Source organism: Nerophis ophidion, linkage group LG18, assembly GCF_033978795.1.
Source record: "Nerophis ophidion isolate RoL-2023_Sa linkage group LG18, RoL_Noph_v1.0, whole genome shotgun sequence".
In the NCBI taxonomy this organism is placed as follows: Eukaryota; Metazoa; Chordata; class Actinopteri; order Syngnathiformes; family Syngnathidae; genus Nerophis; species Nerophis ophidion.
The window spans coordinates 36,893,826-36,912,460 of NC_084628.1; the positions used below are offsets into that span (position 1 = coordinate 36,893,826).

Consider the following 18,635-nt stretch of genomic DNA (forward strand, 5'->3'; position numbering starts at 1 on the left):
ATTATTCATAATTATCGTGTTAAGCCAGGGGTGTCCAAACTTTTTCCACTGAGGACCGCACACTGAAAAATCAGAGCAAACGGGTGCTATTTTCATAATTTTTATTTTAAAAACCAATACAATATATGTATACAAAATATACATTTAGGCCTCCACTCAGTTATGATCCCGGGGACCCCAAAGGGTTTTGGTTAAAAAAATAATATAAAAAATGTGTCATTATTCAGTATTATAATTTTTATTATTATGCAAGTTTTAAATCTGTAGATCAACATTAGAAAAAAAAATTCAAAAATCACAAAATATGCAATATTTTCACCCAATAACTTTTTTAGGTGGGATATTTGAGATTATATAATAATTGGAGCCTTAATTTTGGATTTTGATTCATTATTATTTTTTGAGCAATGACAGTTAAAAACAAATCACACTAAAATAATTGGGGATCCAAAAGTGTCCTATTTATTAAAGTGTTAAAAAATAAATTATACATTTTTTTTACTGTTTACTTTTAGCACAATAATCTCGAGATCAACTTCAGATATATCCGTCAATTTTAAGTTTTATTGTTTATGTTTTGTTTGTTTGTTTTAGGCCCTTCTTTTAAAAAAAAAAACAGCTCAGTTTTTTATATGGTAAAACACAAAATATGCAACATTTTCCCCCAAAAATATCTCAAAGTGGAATATTTAATCGAAGCCTTGAATAGGTCAATAATTCAAAATGACATTGATTTTGATTCATTATTCTTTTTTTAAAGAAAGAAACAGCCTGCATGGCAGCTTTGTGTTATAAGAGTAAGCATTGCAACGATTTTTTGTTACATTTCACCTGTTTGCTCTTTTATACCACTTTTTATGTTTTTAATTTTTTTTAATTGTATTCTTAAAATGTGCCGTGGGGCCGTTAAAAATGTTAAGCAATGTCAGCTAAGGTTTATCTGAGAGCCAGATGAAGTCATGAAAAGAGCCACATCTGGCTCTAGAGCCATAGGTTCCCTACCCCTGATCGAGCCCAAGCTCAACCACTACGTTGCACACTACACTTGGAGAGCATGCAGCAATGGAGTGAGTTTTATGGAACGCCTCACGGTCAAAATGGGATGATTTGATTTCAGCTGAAATCTTCACAACAGTACATTTTCTGTGCCACGCCGATTTCATACCTGATAGATCCTGTTTAGGTGTGCCTGTAGGGAGAAAATGTAGTGCATGTAATGGACTGGCCACACAATCCCTCCTTATCCCTCAGCGTTTCCACCTCATTACTTCTCGACCATCGCAAAACCTTTGGAGAAGCCGGCTACGTGAGGGATTGTGAGTATATAGTGCGTCTTTTAATGCTTTGCCCATTAAAGGGGAACATTATCACAATTTCAAAAGGGTTAAAAACAATAAAAATCAGTTCCCAGTGGCTTGTTGTATTTTTTGAAGTTTTTTTTTTAAATTTTACCGGTCTCCGAATATCCCTAAAAAAACCTTTAAAGTGCTTGATTTTCACTATTTGCGATGCCACTATCCATTTCCCTGTGACGTCATACAGTGCTGCCAATGTAAACAAACAATGGCGAATAGCACAGCAAGATATAGCGGCAGTAGCTCGGATTCAGACTCGGATTTCAGCGGCTTAAGCGATTCAACAGATTACGCAAGTATTGAAACGGATGGTTGGAGTATGAAAGTATTGAAGAAGAAACTGAAGCTATTGACGCTATTCATAGCCATAGCATGGCCGAATAGCTGCGTTAGCATCGCCGGTAAAATGTGCGGAACAAACGATCAGGACTTTCGCATCTTGTGACACTGGAGCAACTTAAATCCGTCGATTGGTAAGTGTTTGTTTCGCATTAAATGTGGGTGGAAGGAAACGTGATATAGTTGCAAATGCATCTGCAGGTTATCCATACATCTCTGTGCCATGTCTGCTTTAGCACCGCCGGTAAATAGCATGTTAGCATCGATTAGCTGGTAGTCACGCCGCGACCAAATATGTCTGATCAGCAAATAAGTCAACATCAACAAAAGTCACCTTAGTGATTTCGTTGAATTTATCATTGCAAATGCATCTGCAGGTGATCCAAACATCTCTGTGCCATGTCTGCTTTAGCACCGCCGGTAAATAGCATGTTAGCATCGATTAGCGTAGCATGTTAGCATCGATTAGCTGGCAGTCAACATCAACAAAACTCACCTTTGTGATTTCTGTGACTTTATCATTACAAATTCATCTGCAGGTTATCCTTACCTCTCTGTGCCATGTCTGCTTTAGCACCGCCGGTAAATAGCATGTTAGCATCGATTAGCGTAGCATGTTAGCATCGATTAGCTGGCAGTCAACATCAACAAAACTCACCTTGGTGATTTCTGTGACTTTATCATTACAAATGCTTCTGCAGGTTATCCATACATCTCTGTGCCATGTCTGCCTTAGCACCACCGGTAAATAGCATGTTAGCATCGATTAACTGGTAGTCACGCCGCGACCAAATATGTCTGATTAGCAAATAAGTCAACATCAACAAAACTCACCTTAGTGATTTCGTTGAATTTATCATTGCAAATGCATCTGCAGGTTATCCATAGATCTATGTGCCATGTCTGCTTTAGCACCGCCGGTAAATAGCATGTTAGCGTCGATTAGCGTAGCATGTTAGCATCGATTAGCTGGCAGTCAACATCAACAAAACTCACCTTTGTGATTACTGTGACTTTATCGTTACGAATGCATCTGCAGGTTATCCATACATCTCTGTGCCATGTCTGCTTTAGCACCGCCGGTAAATAGCATGTTAGCGTAGATTAGCGTAGCATGTTAGCATCGATTAACTGGTAGTCACGCCGCGACCAAATATGTCTGATTAGCAAATAAGTCAACATCAACCAAAGTCACCTTTGTGATTTCGTTGACTTTATGGTTGCAAATGCATCTGCAGGTTATCCATACATCTCTGTGCCATGTCTGTCATCGCCGGTAAAATGTGGAAACACTTTGGTACATTCAACAGGGGTCTGGCGGCCGACTTTCGCATCTTCGGTGCAACTTGAATCCCTCCCTGTTAGTGTTGTTACACCCTCCGACAACACACAGTCGAGGCATGATGTCTCCAAGGTTCCAAAAAATAGTCGAAAAAACGGAAAATAACAGAGCTGAGACCCAATGTTTACAATGGGTTGAAAATGAAAATGGCGGCTGTATTACCTCGGCGACCTCACGTTCTGACGTCAACGCTAAAAGACCGATAAATAGAAAGGCGTTTAATTCGCCAAAATTCACCCATTTAGAGTTCGGAAATCGGTTAAAAAATATGGTCTTTTTTCTGCACCATCAAGGTATATATTGACGCTTGCATAGGTCTGGTGATAATGTTCCCCTTTAAGTGTTAATGGAAATAATACTAGAGAAGCACACAGTTGTGTCAAGGATGTAATGGAAAATTTAAAAAAAAAGTCTGCTCGCAACCACCAAAAAGGTGCAAGGACAGATTGAAAAGACGTCTGCAACACATTCTGTTAAATGTAGAGTGGATACATTTCGGCGTAAAATGGAATCGACTTTCAACCACAAACATGAGCGGAGCGATGTGATTGAAAACGCTAAATGAACACTTGGTCGTCCGAGTGCTCATTGTAGCAAAAACACAATAAGAAGCAGACGGCAGTTTAATATTGGCGCCCGGATTGTCTTGAGAAAGAGGAATTCGGGTTGGGGATGTTGATTTGACATTTGGGAACGCTTAAGTGGAATGTAATCTCCACGTTGCCAGTTGAATGCAGTATTGTCAGGCTAATTACGGGCCATCTCCAGACTTGCTCATTTATGGGAAATGAATCGGCAATGCACAAACCTCTGCCAGCTAAATCCTTGAGGACGGTTGGTACAGCTCTTGAAGATAAAGGTTCAAGGTACTCCATATCGGTTCTCTAAAACCGGACTTCTTGGAGTTTGTGCTCTTTTTTTCTCAGATCATTAATCTCTCAAGGTGTCCCAATTTCAAGTTGGCTCCTGCCTCTGCCGAGGGCTGTTTGTTATAAGTTTGTCATCCGTTGCTTTATTTACGGACAACTATTTATTTTTCAGTGTTAAGAGTAGAGATTAAAATATTATTTGTGTCGGATCCATCCATCTTCTAAGCAGGGAAGCCCAGACTTTCCTCTCCCCAGTCATTTGGTCCAGCTCCTCCCGGAGGATCCCGTGGCGTTCCCAGGCCAGTCGGGAGACATAGTCTTCCCAACGTGTCCTGGGTCTTCCCCGTGGCTTCCTACCGGTTGGACGTGCCCTAAACACCTCCCTTGGGAGGCATTCGGGTGGCATCCTGACCAGATGCTCCGAACCACCTCATCTGGCTCCTCTCCATGTGGAGGAGCAGCGACTTTACTTTGAGTTCCTTCCGGATGACAGAGCTTCTCACCCTATCTCTAAGGGAGAGACCCACCACCCAGCGGAGGAAACTCATTTCGGCCGTGATCTTGTCCTTTCGGTCATAACCCAAAGCTCATGACCCTAGGTGAGGATGGGAATGTAGATCGACCGTTAAATTGAGAGCTTTGCCTTCCGGTTTAGCTCCTTCTTCACCACAACGGATCAAAACAGCGTCCGCATTACTGAAGACGCCGCATCTATCCGCCCGTCGATCTCACCATCCACCTGTGAACAAGACTCTGAGGTACTTGAACTCCTCCACTTGGGGCAGGGTCTCCTCCCCAACCGGGAGAAGCCACTACACCTTTTTCTGGACGAGAACCATGGACTCGGACTTGGAGGTGCTGATTCCCATCCCGGTCGCTTCACACTCGGCTGCGAACTGATCCAGTGAGAGCTGAAGATCCTCGCCAGATGAAGCCATCAGGACCACATCATCTGGCTCCTCTCCATGTGGAGGAACAGCGGCTTTACTTTGAGTTCCTCCCGGATGACAGAGCTTCTCACCCTATCTCTAAGGGAGAGACCCGCCACTCGGTGGAGGAAACTAATTTCGGCCGCTTGTACCCGTGATCTTGTCCTTTCGGTCATAACCCAAAGCTCATGACCATAGGTGAGGATGGGAACGTAGATCGACCGGTAAATTGAGAGCTTTGCCTTCCGGCTTAGCTCCTTCTTCACCACAACGGATCAAAACAGCGTCCGCATTACTGAGGACGCCGCATCGATCCGCCTGTCGATCTCGGAGTCTTGTTCGTACTTGAACTCCTCCACTTTGGGCAGGGTCTCCTCCCCAACCCGGAGATGGCACTCCACCCTTTTCCGGGTGAGAACCATGGACTCCGACTTGGAGGTGCTGATACCCATCTCGGTCGCTTCACACTCGGCTGCGAACTGATTCAGTGAGAGCTGAAGATCCTGGCCAGATGAAGGTCTGCAAAAAGCAGAGACCTAATCCTGCAGCCACCAAACCAGATCCCCTCAACGCCTTGACTGCACCTAGAAATTCTGGCCATAAAGTTATGAACAGAATGGGTGACAAAGGGCAGCCTTGGCGGAATCCAACCCTCACTGGAAACGGGTCCGACTTACCGCCGGCAATGCTCGAGATTCTACAAAGTTAATTCCATTTTCTATTTGGGACATTTAATGTTTTTGATCAAATAGCCTGAGAAACACGCATAAAAGCAACTGCACTCAAATTAGGTTTTATTCACATATGCTTCAAGGGGAACTGCACTTTTTTTTAGTTTTGCCTATTGTTCACAATCATGAAAGACATAACGACGGATGGATTTTGTTAAATACATTCTAACTTGTAAATAAAAGTCCAATAAGCATACTTTCCAACCCTCCCAATTTTCAGTGCCCCTCCCGAATTTGTCCCGAGACAACAATATTGAGGGCGTGCCTTTAGCGTCCTCTCTCACCTGAAAAGGAGACTATTATATACGTCTCCGTTATCCATAGGTTTATCTATAACCCATAAAGTAGGCAGGCAAGGAGCTATTTCCCAGCGTGTGTTTATTCCAGCCGGCACGTTAATACACTGACACACAACACCCGGATTCCCGTCATGCGTTGCTTCAAAACTACGGCAAGTAGTAATGTCCAAAAAAACATAACGGAGTCGAAGCAGACAGAACGAAGAAGAGACAGGGCGACGACGAGTAAGAAGAAGAAGTACGCTTGCAAGTTCCAAAATGATTGGGAAAAATAATTTCAGTGAGGGCGGCGATGACCAAGAAGAACGCGGAGTTGGAATATAATTGCAACACTTTATGTACATATTTATATACATATTTATATAATATTTACATATTTATATGTAACTATAAGCTCCATTCACAGACAGAGTCCCATTACTTTTATGAGCGGTCGAGCGAGTCAAAAGCCGGAATTTTTTTTTTTTTTTTAGATTAAATATATATTTTTTTTATTTGTGGCGGCCATAATTCTTTCGTGGCGGGCCGCAACAAATAAATGAATGTGTGGGAAACTCGACTATTTATAGCGGTGCCGTGTGTCGCTATGTTTACATCATCGGGTGGTCTGCTGCCTCCTTTATTCTAGTTCATTCCAGATCAGAAATGGGCAAACTACGGCCCGTGGGCCACATACGGCCCGTTAGGCTTTTTAACCCGGCCCGCCGAACTTGTCCAAATTATAGTAAAAACCTCCTTTTTTTCCCCTTTCCCTGCAATGCCCACGTTTCCCCAAGATAGATGGCGCACTCAAAGTGAAGTGAATTGTGAATTATATTTATATAGCGCTTTTTCTCAAGTGACTCAAAGCGCTTTACATAGTGAAACCCAATATCTAAGTTACAATTCAACCAGTGTGGGTGGCACTGGGAGCAGGTGGGTAAAGTGTCTTGCCCAAGGACACAACGGCAGTGACTAGGATGGCACAAGCGGGAATCGAACCTGCAACCCTCAAGTTGCTGGCACGGCCACTCTACCAACCGAGCTATGCCGTTGTTGGAGTGGCGCGTATTTCTCTTTATTTCACTTTAATTTTCACTTCGTTTCACGTCACCATTAAGCCCTTCTTTAAAAATGAGCGGACCAAAGAGAAGGAAAGTGGACAGCGAATGCCGAGTGTTTAATAAGGAGTGGACAACAAAATACTTCTTCACTGAAGAAGTATTTCGTTGTGTAATAATACGTTTTGAATGTTGAAAGTGATTCCATTTTTTAATAAATGTTGATTTCTTTAACTTTGCGCCTTCGATTGAAACTTATTAAAAACAGACGCAATCTTAATAAATCACAGTGCGTATGTTATTTTAATCTATTTACATTTCCTCCTCACAGTAGCTGCGAAATAGTATGTAAATGCCATATCTTGCATATTCCTTGAGACAAATTTATTAACTGATAAGGGCTATTTTTCACATTTGAAAGACAGGATCGGTTCGCAGCCGAGTGTGAAGCGACCGGAATGAGAATCAGCACCTCCAAGTCCGAGTCCATGGTTCTCGCCCGGAAAAGGGTGGAATGCCATCTCCGGGTTGGGGAGGAGACCCTGCCCCAAGTGGAGGAGTTCAAGTACCTAGGAGTCTTGTTCACGAGTGAGGGAAGAGTGGATCGTGAGATCGACAGGCGGATCGGTGCGGCGTCTTCAGTAATGCGGACGTTGTACCGATCCGTTGTGGTGAAGAAGGAGCTGAGCCGGAAGGCAAAGCTCTCAATTTACCGGTCGATCTACGTTCCCATCCTCACCTATGGTCATGAGCTTTGGGTCATGACCGAAAGGATAAGATCACGGGTACAAGCGGCCGAAATGAGTTTCCTCCGCCGGGTGGCGGGGTTCTCCCTTAGAGATAGGGTGAGAAGCTCTGCCATCCGGGAGGAACTCAAAGTAAAGCCGCTGCCCCTTCACATCGAGAGGAGCCAGATGAGGTGGTTCGGGCATCTGGTCAGGATGCCACCCGAACGCCTCCCTAGGGAGGTGTTTAGGGCACGTCCAACCGGTAGGAGGCCACGGGGAAGACCCAGAACACGTTGGGAAGACTATGTCTCCCGGCTGGCCTGGGAACGCCTCGGGATTAGATTAGATTAGATTAGCTAGTACTTTATTCATTCCGTCAGGAGAGTTCCTTCAGGAAAATTACAATTTTCAGCACAATCCCATTCAAGATCAGACAAACATTACAGGGAGACAGAACAGGATCGCTGACGGGTCTGCCGGCTTCCAGCGCCCCTTACAAAAAAAGATGAAATACAGGTAAACAAGGGGGGAGGGGGGGATAGAAGATTAAAATGAAATTAAAAAAATCGGTCTTAGCCTGGGATCCCCCGGGAAGAGCTAGACGAAGTGGCTAGGGAGAGGGAAGTCTGGGTTTCCCTGCTTAGGCTGTTGCCCCCGCGACCCGACCTCGGATAAGCGGAAGATGATGGATGGATGGATGGATGGATGGAAGACAGTTAATAAATTGGGTTGTAGTGTTCTTACTGTGCTATGAGGTTTGCACACACTACATTTAATGCTTTAGTATATCCGGCCCAAACACTCCCTCCAAATGCACCTGGCCCGGCCCCTCTGTCAAATTTTAAAACCCATTGTGGCCCGCGAGTCAAAAAGTTTGCCCACCCCTGTTCTAGATCAGGAATAATTTGTCTCACCTGGACATGAGTAAGTATTCCGACAAGTTGGGACACTTTGACAGTTTAGACTGGCAAAGATGACACGAAAAGATGCTTGGTATCCCCCCCCCCCCACCTTGTTTCTTTGCGAGGATTATCAATCAATCAATGTTTATTTATATAGCCCTAAATCACAAAAGTCCCAAATGGCTGCATTACGAGACATTCTTTACCTAAATGGGAATATATGAATATCCCAGCAGTTTATAACGTATATACTTACATCATGTATATAAAAACCATAATGGAAGTGTTGTTGGCAGAATTGAGCAGCTCCCATAAGCTCCATTGTAAGTGAAAATTGGATTGCGTTTATTTAATATTTAGAATGAAAAACAATAATAATAACATTCATCGTCATGTCATTCGTTAAGATTGTGAACAATAGTAACATTAAAAAAAATAAATTCTGTTCCCCTTTAAGAACATTTTTGGTGGTCATTTACTGTAAAATCTTGCATCTCCCGTTGACTTTGGCCCCCACTGATGCAAATCTTACCACACTAATTTGTGCCCACTGTAGTTTATGAATTTTAAAGTGAATATTCGAACAATAGGAGACCGGGCTTTCTCCCAGTCTGTGGAACACTCTCCCTGACCACATGAGGATACCACAGACTGTGGATGCTTTTAAAAAAAATACATTTAAAAAGCCTTTTTTTTTTAGATATATGCATGCTAGTTCTAGCTATTAGGCTGTTGTAGTTTTTATTTGTATTTATGTTTATAATCTGTTAATTGTTTTAATACACTGTAGCACTGTGAGATTATTTGCTCAATGTTATGAGAAGAAGAACAATGGCAAAATTCATGTGCAGCTTTCTGCCAGTTGTGTGTTTGCGTTACCTGCTCGTCGTCGGTAAAGACGCGGTCACCATAACTCCAGCTGATGGTGGGTGTGGGGTCCCCCGAAGCCTCGCAAGTTAGAGTCACCTGCTCCTCCATTTCGGAGGTGCTTTGGTTCACTATGAAGGTGATCTTAGGTTTCGCTGGAAAACACAACGTTGACACCGTCATGCGAGCGTAACGAGTGCATAAATAGTGACGGGCTGGATTTGAGGCTGAGTTCAAAGTAAGGATGAGGCGCAGCAGTTTTGACATGCAGCTAAATTCTAATAAGCTGCAAGTAATCCCAGAAGTAGCAGAAGCAAACGCCTGATAACCAAATGAGAATCAAAACAAAGTGATGATCCAAACAGTAATTCGTACGACAATTAGGCTTAGGTAAGCGCTCTTGGAGTCTATTTTATGTTTACATTCAAACCAACTGTCAGGAAGGTGTTTTGCCGGTGACGCGAGCGCAGCGAAGTCAATTAAAGTGCTGCTTCTGCAAGCGTGAAGTTGTTTTTCCTTCCACTCCACGGAGGATGATCACATTTATAGTGTTATGCATTCCTACGCAGTAACAATTGAGGACTACAAAATCTCTCCAGCCTTGCATTAAAATTGCATGCCTATCTCCAAATAATCACTCCATGAAACAAAGGAACAGCTTTGTGGCGTCATTACACAAATCTCACACGGCACGCAATCATTTTTGTTTCAAACCAATCTTCAACATAGAGTGTACAGATCAATTCGTTTTTTAATGTATATAATATTAAACACTTTAGTAGGGCTGGCCCTTTTATTAATATCTCGATTATTTTAGGCCATATCACAATACACCAGATACAAACCCCGTTTCCATATGAGTTGGGAAATTCTGTTAGATGTAAATATAAACAGAATACAATGATTTGCAAATCCTTTTTTAACCCATATTCAGTTGAATGCACTACAAAGACAACATATTTAATGTTCAAACTCATAAACTTTTTTTTTTTTTTTTTACAAATAATAATTAACTTAAAATTTCATGGCTGCAACAAGTGCCAAAGTAGTTGGGAAAGGGCATGTTCACCACTGTGTTACATCACATTTTCTTTTAACAACACTCAATAAACGTTTGGGAACTGAGGAAACTAATTGTTGAAGCTTTGAAAGGGGAATTATTTCCCATTCTTGTTTTATGTAGAGCTTCAGTCGTTCAACAGTCCGGGGTCTCCACTGTCGTATTTTACGCTTCATAATGTGCCACACATTTTCCATGGGAGACAGGTCTGGACTGCAGCCGGGCCAGGAAAGTACCCGCACTGTTTTTTTACGAAGCCACGCTGTTGTAATACATGCTGAATGTGGCTTGGCATTGTCTTACTGAAATAAGCAGGGGCGTCCATGAAAAAGACAGCGCTTAGATGGCAGCATATGTTGTTCCAAAACCTGTATGTAACTTTCAACATTAATGGTGCCTTCACAGATGTGTAAGTTACCCATGCCTTGGGCACTAATACACCCCCATACCATCACAGATGCTGGCTTTTGAAATTTGTGTCGATAACAGTCTGGATGGTTCGCTTCCCCTTTGGTCTCGATGACAAGATGTCAAATATTTCCAAAAACAATTTGAAATGTGGACTCGTCAGACCACAGAACACTTTTCCACTTTGCATCAGTCCATCTTAGATGATCTCGGGCCCAGAGAAGCCGGCGGCGTTTCTGGATGTTGTTGGTAAATGGCTTTCGCTTTGCATAGTAGAGCTTTAACTTGGGCTTACATACGCCACATACGTATAAGCCCCCGCGGAGCAGAGAGGTAGCAGCATGGTTAACGTTAGCTGAACGTAAGTGATGATAATACGGACCTTCGATACCTCAAGCGGAGCCGTGCGAGTGGTAATACGAGACAAAGAAGGTGCGAATAAAGGAAGAATTCAGAAAGAAAAACACCAGGGGGTCCATCGTCTGGCGGTGGTTTGGCTTCAAGAGGGAATATGTGACAACTGGAATTTGTCAAGTGTGGGCCAAAAGCGTTGCTACAAAAAGTAGCATTACTGCTAATATGTAGCATCACCTGCTAAAGAATGAAGAGTGCTTACTCCGCTTGTCTGATTTTTTTATTAGTAGATTGCACAGTACAGTACATATTCCGTACAATTGACCACTAAATGGTAACACCCCAATAAGTGTTTTAACTTGTTTAAGTCGGGGTCCACGTTAATCAATTCATGGTAATATGTCAACATCTCTGTTCGGTGCCACACCATCAAAATGCAGAGGCAACCATTTCCAGATCAACACCGTATGAAAAAAATAGTCAACAACAGAATTTACTAACGTCCGCAGGAACCTACCACATAGTGAAAAACATACACTATTTGGTTTCCTATTATGCAGCTCATTTTTATTTGACACTTATTGAAATATCTTGTGTGACATCATGCACAAAAGTGCACTTTATTTGTTTTTAACTATTGTAGTGGCGATCCGTACAAAAAGTGCACTTTAATTTAGTGTTGTTTTGATATGTCATCTTAGTGACATCATGCACAAAAGTGCACTCATAGCTTGTTTTAAAATGTCTCTGACAATCTTGCACTTTCTGTTTTGGAAATGACATGAATGTTTGTGCCATTGCTTAATAACTGTTTAATAAATACACTTTTGGTAAATTGACTTAATATGAAAGTTTAAAAGTAGCATATATTAATGCAGTATGAAGAAGAATGTTTTAATGTAGACACATAGAATCATCATACTGCTGTGATTAAATGCATCAAGTGTTCATTCAAGGCTAAGGCAAAATATCCACATATATATGGTGTATCGTGACATGGCCTAAAATTATCGATATATTAAAAAAAGGCCATATCACCCAGTCCTAATCGCGATAGTGCTGGATCATTGTATTGTCATTCGGAACTGTCGTTGCCATATGTCGCTCTTGCCGTGTCTGTGATTCTTTTCAACTATTACCTGTCGTGCTACATTTTGTCCTGGTCGTCGTAGCGGGTAGCTGTTCTTGTTAGTCATTAGTTATTTCCAGTTTTTCTGTTTGCTATCCTTTAGCTTCCATGCTAAAGTTCCTTTTTGTTTTCTAGCTTCCAGTGCTAGCTCCCTTAGTTTGTTATTCCGCCTACGTGCGTGCTTTTTGTTTGTTCTTGTTCTATTATTTATATGAAATAATGTCTTCATATTCTATGCCTGCCTCCGTCTCTGCATCTTGGGGTTCACCCACCATCTGTGACAATGATGTCACTAAGGTGACGTATCAAAACAACACTAAATTAAAATGCACTTTTTGTACTTAACGCCACTACAATAGTTTAAAACAAATAAAGTGCACTTTTGTGCATGATGTCACTAAGGTGACGTATCAAAACAACACTAAATTAAAATGCACTTTTTGTACTTAACGCCACTACAATAGTTTAAAACAAATAAAGTGCACTTTTGTGCATGATGTCACTAAGGTGACGTATCAAAACAACACAAAATTAAAATGCAATTTTTGTACAGAACGCCACTACAATAGTTTAAAACAAATAAAGTGCACTTTTGTGCATGATGTCACTAAGGTGACGTATCAAAACAACACTAAATTAAAATGCACTTTTTGTACAGAACGCCACTACAATAGTTTAAAACAAATAAAGTGCACTTTTGTGCATGATGTCACTAAGGTGACGTATCAAAACAACACAAAATTAAAATGCAATTTTTGTACAGAACGCCACTACAATAGTTTAAAACAAATAAAGTGCACTTTTGTGCATGATGTCACTAAGGTGATGTATCAAAACAACACTAAATTAAAATGCACATTTTGTACAGAACGCCACTACAATAGTTTAAAACAAATAAAGTGCACTTTTGTGCATGATGTCACTAAGGTGATGTATCAAAACAACACTAAATTAAAATGCACTTTTTGTACAGAACGCCACTACAATAGTTTAAAACAAATAAAGTGCACTTTAGTGCATGATGTCACTAAGGTGATGTATCAAAACAACACTAAATTAAAATGCACTTTTTGTACAGAACGCCACTACAACAGTTTAAAACAAATAAAGTGCACTTTTGTGCATGATGTCACTAAGGTGGCGTATCAAAACAACACAAAATTAAAATGCGATTTTTGTACAGAACGCCACTACAATAGTTTAAAACAAATAAAGTGCACTTTTGTGCATGATGTCACTAAGGTGACGTATCAAAACAACACAAAATTAAAATGCGATTTTTGTACAGAACGCCACTACAATAATTTAAAACAAATAAAGTGCACTTTTGTGCATGATGTCACACAAGATATTTCAATAACTGTCAAATAAAAATGAGCTGCATAATAGGAAATCAAATAGTGTATGTACAGTACTTCGATCTGTGGTAGGTTCCTGCGGACGTTATCTCCACCTGTTGTTGATTTTTATGTTTTTTTTTACATGGTGTTGATGTGGAAATTGTTGCTTCGGCATTTTGTTGGTGTGGCACCGAACGGAGATGTTGACATGCGGAGTTTCAAGCGCGTTTCATTCTGTAGCGGGTGACTTTTCAAATGATGCTACAAATTAGCAGTGCTGCTACTTTTTGTGGCAACGCTTTTGCTGCATAAATGTTGAACCTTTTCCCGCTTGAAGCCAAACCACCGCCAGACGATGCACTCCGTGCTGTTTTTTATGGGAATTAATGTCATGTCTTGTGATCATGTTTTGCTTCGTGAGGCGGCATAGCTCGGTTGGTAGAGTGGCCGTGCCAGCAACTTGAGGGTTGCAGGTTCGATTCCCGCTTGTGCCATCCTAGTCACTGCCGTTGTGTCCTTGGGCAAGACACTTTACCCACCTGCTCCCAGTGCCACCCACACTGCTTTAAATGTAACTTAGATATTGGGTGTCACTTGAGAAAAGCGCTATATAAATATAATTCACTTCACTTAAGACTCAATTGTTTCCTGTTTTTGCACTTCCTTGTTTTTGTTTTTTCATGACTACTTGTTAGTTTTCACCTGTCCTCATAACACGCACCTGTCTCACGTTTTGCACTCGCACACTAATCATGTCTATTATTTAAAGCGAAAGTTGCCAGGAAGTCAGCCGGGCGACTTTCCCTTTACTCACGTCATGCCATGCTACCTCCACTCTACTTCATGCCATGTTTACGAATCACGCTGCCTCTTTCATAGATCCGTGCCAAGTAAGTTTTTATTTATTGTTCATAGTTTCTGCCTTTGTGCAAGTTTTGTTTCAATAGTCAAGTTTGTTCTCCGCCATTGTGCGCGCCTTTTGTTTGCTTCTTTTTTTTGTAGTTATAGTGTTACAATAAAAGATGTCATTACCTTCACGCCTTGCCCGCTCCAACTTTCCTATGCATCCCGGAAAAACAAACCCCAAAGTCCACGTTCTGACAATTAATTCTTAATAGATTTGCATTTCTATTACCACTCGCAACGCACTGTTAGCATCACAGCTAATGTTACATTTGCTCCCTCTCTGCTCGGGGAGGGCATGTGACGTTGGACGCGTTGACGTATGTAAGGAGGGTGCGCTTGTTTTAAGTCTATGTGAGAAGCAGAGACGTAATGCCCGCAGCTAAAAGCAACTGTGTGAGAACGTACACTCCAATATCACGATATAGTCATTTTCTGTATCGCACAGAGGCAAACCCGCGATTTATCGAGTATATCCATGTACCGCCCAGCCCTACACTATAGTCCAGGGGTGTCAAACTCAAATACAGAGTGGGCCAAAATTTAAAACTGAACAAAGCCGCGGGGCCAAGGTTGAACAAGTTAACCTTTTAATAGGGACCCAAACAAGTTTTGCATTGAATATTGAACAAGCAAGGCTTATATAACTTTATAGTGACAGGCTAAATCGAGTTTCATATAATAATAATAATAATTAAAAAATATCAATGGCATATCAAATAAAATTTAAATACAAATGTAATGCCTCTTTTCTATTTGCAGCCTTCTGAGGTAAATATCAAAATATATTGTAGCGTCCCGAAAGAGTTAGTGCTGCAAGGGGTTCTGGGTATTTGTTCTGTTGTGTTTATGTTATGTTACAGTGCAGATGTTCTCCTGAAACGTGTTTGTCATTCTTGTTTGGTGTGAGTTCACAGTGTGGCGCATATTTGTAACAGTGTTAAAGTTGTTTATACGGCCACCCTCAGTGTGACCTGTATGGCTGTTGACCAAGTATGCATGCATTCACTTATGTGTGTGTAATAGCCGCATATAACATGCGAGTGGGCCTGCACGCTGTTTGTATGGAGGAAATACGGACGTGACGACAGGTTGTAGAGAATGCTAAAGGCAGTGCCTTTAATCACGCCCTCAATATTGTTGTCCAGGTGAAAATCGGGAGAATGCTTGCTTGATTTTCGGGAGGGGCACTGAACTTCGGGAGGATTGGCAAGTGTGAGAAATTGCGGAGTTACAGCCAGGGGCGTCGCAAAGGGGGGGGGTAAAGGAGACGGATTCTAGGGGCCTATGATGGAGGGGGGCCCAGAGAGGCACCTCATGATGATGAAAGTATATGAAATTATGTGTTGGGGGCCCTTTAAAGATTCTTTTCATGGGGCCTAAAATCCCTAGCGGCGCCCCTGGTTACAGTGTAATAATGGCGGGCCAGCTGTAATGTTAATTTGATATTGCCTCGAGGGCCAAATTAAATTACGCGGCGGGCCAGAGTTTGACACCCATGCTATAGTACAGGGGTCGGGAACCTTTTTGGCTGAGAGAGCCATGAAAGCCAAATATTGCAAAATGTATTTCCGTGAGAGCCATATCATATTTTTTAACACTGAATACAACTAAATGCGTGCATTTTTAAGTAAGACCAACATTTTTTGAGTATAATAAGTCTCTTATTCTTTTTCATAACATTGTTATTCTGAAGCTAACCAATAATAAATAAAATGTCATGTCTGTTGATCATGTTTTTGTTTGGCCATGTGCTGTTAGTCTTTTGGACTCTTTAAGTTCCTGTTTTTTTTCCCACTCCCTTGTCTGGTTTCCTTGGTTACTCATTTTGTCCACCTGTCTCTGGTGGACATAATGCCCACTCACCTGCTTCCCGAGCACTAATCAGAGGCAGTATTTAAGCTTGTCTTTGCCAGTCAGTCGCCCTGGCGTCAATGTGATCTTTTCTTGCTCCGTGCTGACTTGTTTCATGCCTTGCCATAGTTTCGTGCTTCATGCCATGCCAGATAAGTTTTGTTGGATTTATGTTCATAGTCTGTTTATGCGTTAGCTTTCTTCTTAGTCCAAGTTGTGCCTCCGCTTCGAGCGATTTTTGTTTGTATCTTTTTTTAGTTTAAATCAAGTCATGTTTTGACCTTAATGCTTAGTCCCGAGTAGTCCGTCTGACATAAAGTACTTCTTACCATTAATGCGACTTCTTGAACAGGTGCGGTAGGAAACGGATGGACGGATTTAGATGCATGAGAATGTTTTATATTTAGAACTTTATTTTTAGCACTGTGAATTCCAGCATAATTATTCATAATTATCGCATTAAGCAATGTCAGTTAAGATTTATCAGAGAGCCAGATGCAGTCATCAAAAGAGCCACATCTGGCTCTAGAGCCATAGGTTCCCTAACCCTGGCATAGTATATAACGCGTGTGCTGTGTGGGAGAAGCAAACAGAATTGCTTTTTGTATACTGGCACTGGAGCAACAGTACTTTGAAGAGCATGTGGCTCACAATTGGGCTTGAATTTTGAAGATATTTATAGACCAGAGAAAAGAGGAGCTAAACATTCTGGCCAACCTGCACTGCAATAGGGTTTCTCTGCATACCTGCTTGAACAGAATTAAACCGTTTTTGTCTATAAAGTTATAATTCTACATGACAAATTGTCTCGTAAAATAATGCTAGTCCCTATCAGACACACACCCCCAGGATATGATTGTCCCTTCACTCAAAGTACCCACTCTTAAACCTCATTCCCACCCACAGCTTTTTATAGAACATGATCAATTCAGCATACATAAACAGGCGTTAAGGCTCACCAAATACTCTCAGACTGAGTTCCTGTTCAGTTTCACCGGCTTTGTTTCTGGCGATGCAGGTGTACTCGCCCTCGTCCAGCTTGGTGACATCCATGATGGACATTTCGGAGCCGTCCTCGTTGAAGCTGTACTTCTCCCCCGCCTCAAGAACCATTTGGTTTCTATGGGACGAAAATGATAAACACACACAAATGTCTACCGTTATATCACTTTATTTCCCAGAACCATTCATGACAAGTTAGTTACATGTAGGGCTGGGCGATATGGCCTTTTTTCAATATCTCCATATTTTTAGGCCATGTCACGATACACCATATATATCTCCTTATTTTGCCTTAGCCTTGAATGAACACTTGATGCATATAATCACAGCAGTATGATGATTCTATGTGTCTACATTCAAACATTCTTCTTCATACTGCATTAATATATGCTACTTTTGAATTTTCATGCAGAAATTTTCACACCTACACACACATATATATATATATATATATATATGTATATATATATATATATATATATATATATATATATATATATATATATATATATATATATATGGGGCGGTATAGCTCGGTTGGTAGAGTGGCCGTGCCAGCAACTTGAGGGTTGCAGGTTCGATTCCCGCTTCCGCCATCCTAGTTACTGCCGTTGTGTCCTTGGGCAAGACACTTTACCCACCTGCTCCCAGTGCCACCCACACTGGTTTTAATGTAACTTAGATATTGGGTTTCACTATGTAAAGCGCTTTGAGTCACTAGAGAAAAGCACTATCCATCCATCCATCCATCCATTTTTCTACCGCTTATTCTCTTTCGGGGTCGCAGGGGGCGCTGGCGCCTATCTCAGCTACAATCGTTGGCCCTGCGATGAGGTGGCGACTTGTCCAGGGTGTACCCCACCTTCCGCCCGATTGTAGCTGAGAAAAGCGATATATAAATATAATTCACTTCACTTCACTTCACTTCACGGTGGGAGAGGGGTTAGTGTGTCTGCCTCACAATACGAAGTTCCTGCAGTCCTGGGTTCAAATCCAGGCTCGGGATCTTTCTGTGTAGAGTTTGCATGTTCTCCCCGTGAATGCGTGGGTTCCCTCCGGGTACTCCGGCTTCCTCCCACTTCCAAAGACATGCACCTGGGGATAGGTTGATTGGCAACACTAAATTGGCCCTAGTGTGTGAATGTGAGTGTGAATGTTGTCTGTCTATCTGTGTTGGCCCTGCA

At 41.7% G+C, this 18,635-nt stretch overlaps 1 protein-coding gene across 10 annotated transcripts in view; it reads right to left on the reverse strand.

Moving 5' to 3' along the window:
* ncam1b (neural cell adhesion molecule 1b) overlaps nt 1-18,635 on the reverse strand; it is a 364,821-nt gene that overhangs the window by 140,884 nt on the left and 205,302 nt on the right. For 6 of the 10 annotated variants that reach the window (XM_061878065.1, XM_061878069.1, XM_061878063.1 and 3 more), the window contains exons 7-9: nt 17,409-17,569; nt 9,414-9,556; nt 1,166-1,189 (exon numbers count right to left, since the gene is read on the reverse strand). In XM_061878065.1, coding sequence (XP_061734049.1) covers nt 1,166-1,189; nt 9,414-9,556; nt 17,409-17,569 — 328 coding nt within the window. The remainder of the gene's footprint in view (nt 1-1,165; nt 1,190-9,413; nt 9,557-17,408; nt 17,570-18,635) is intronic. The other 4 variants (XM_061878066.1, XM_061878064.1, XM_061878072.1 and 1 more) reach the window with 1 other exon arrangement.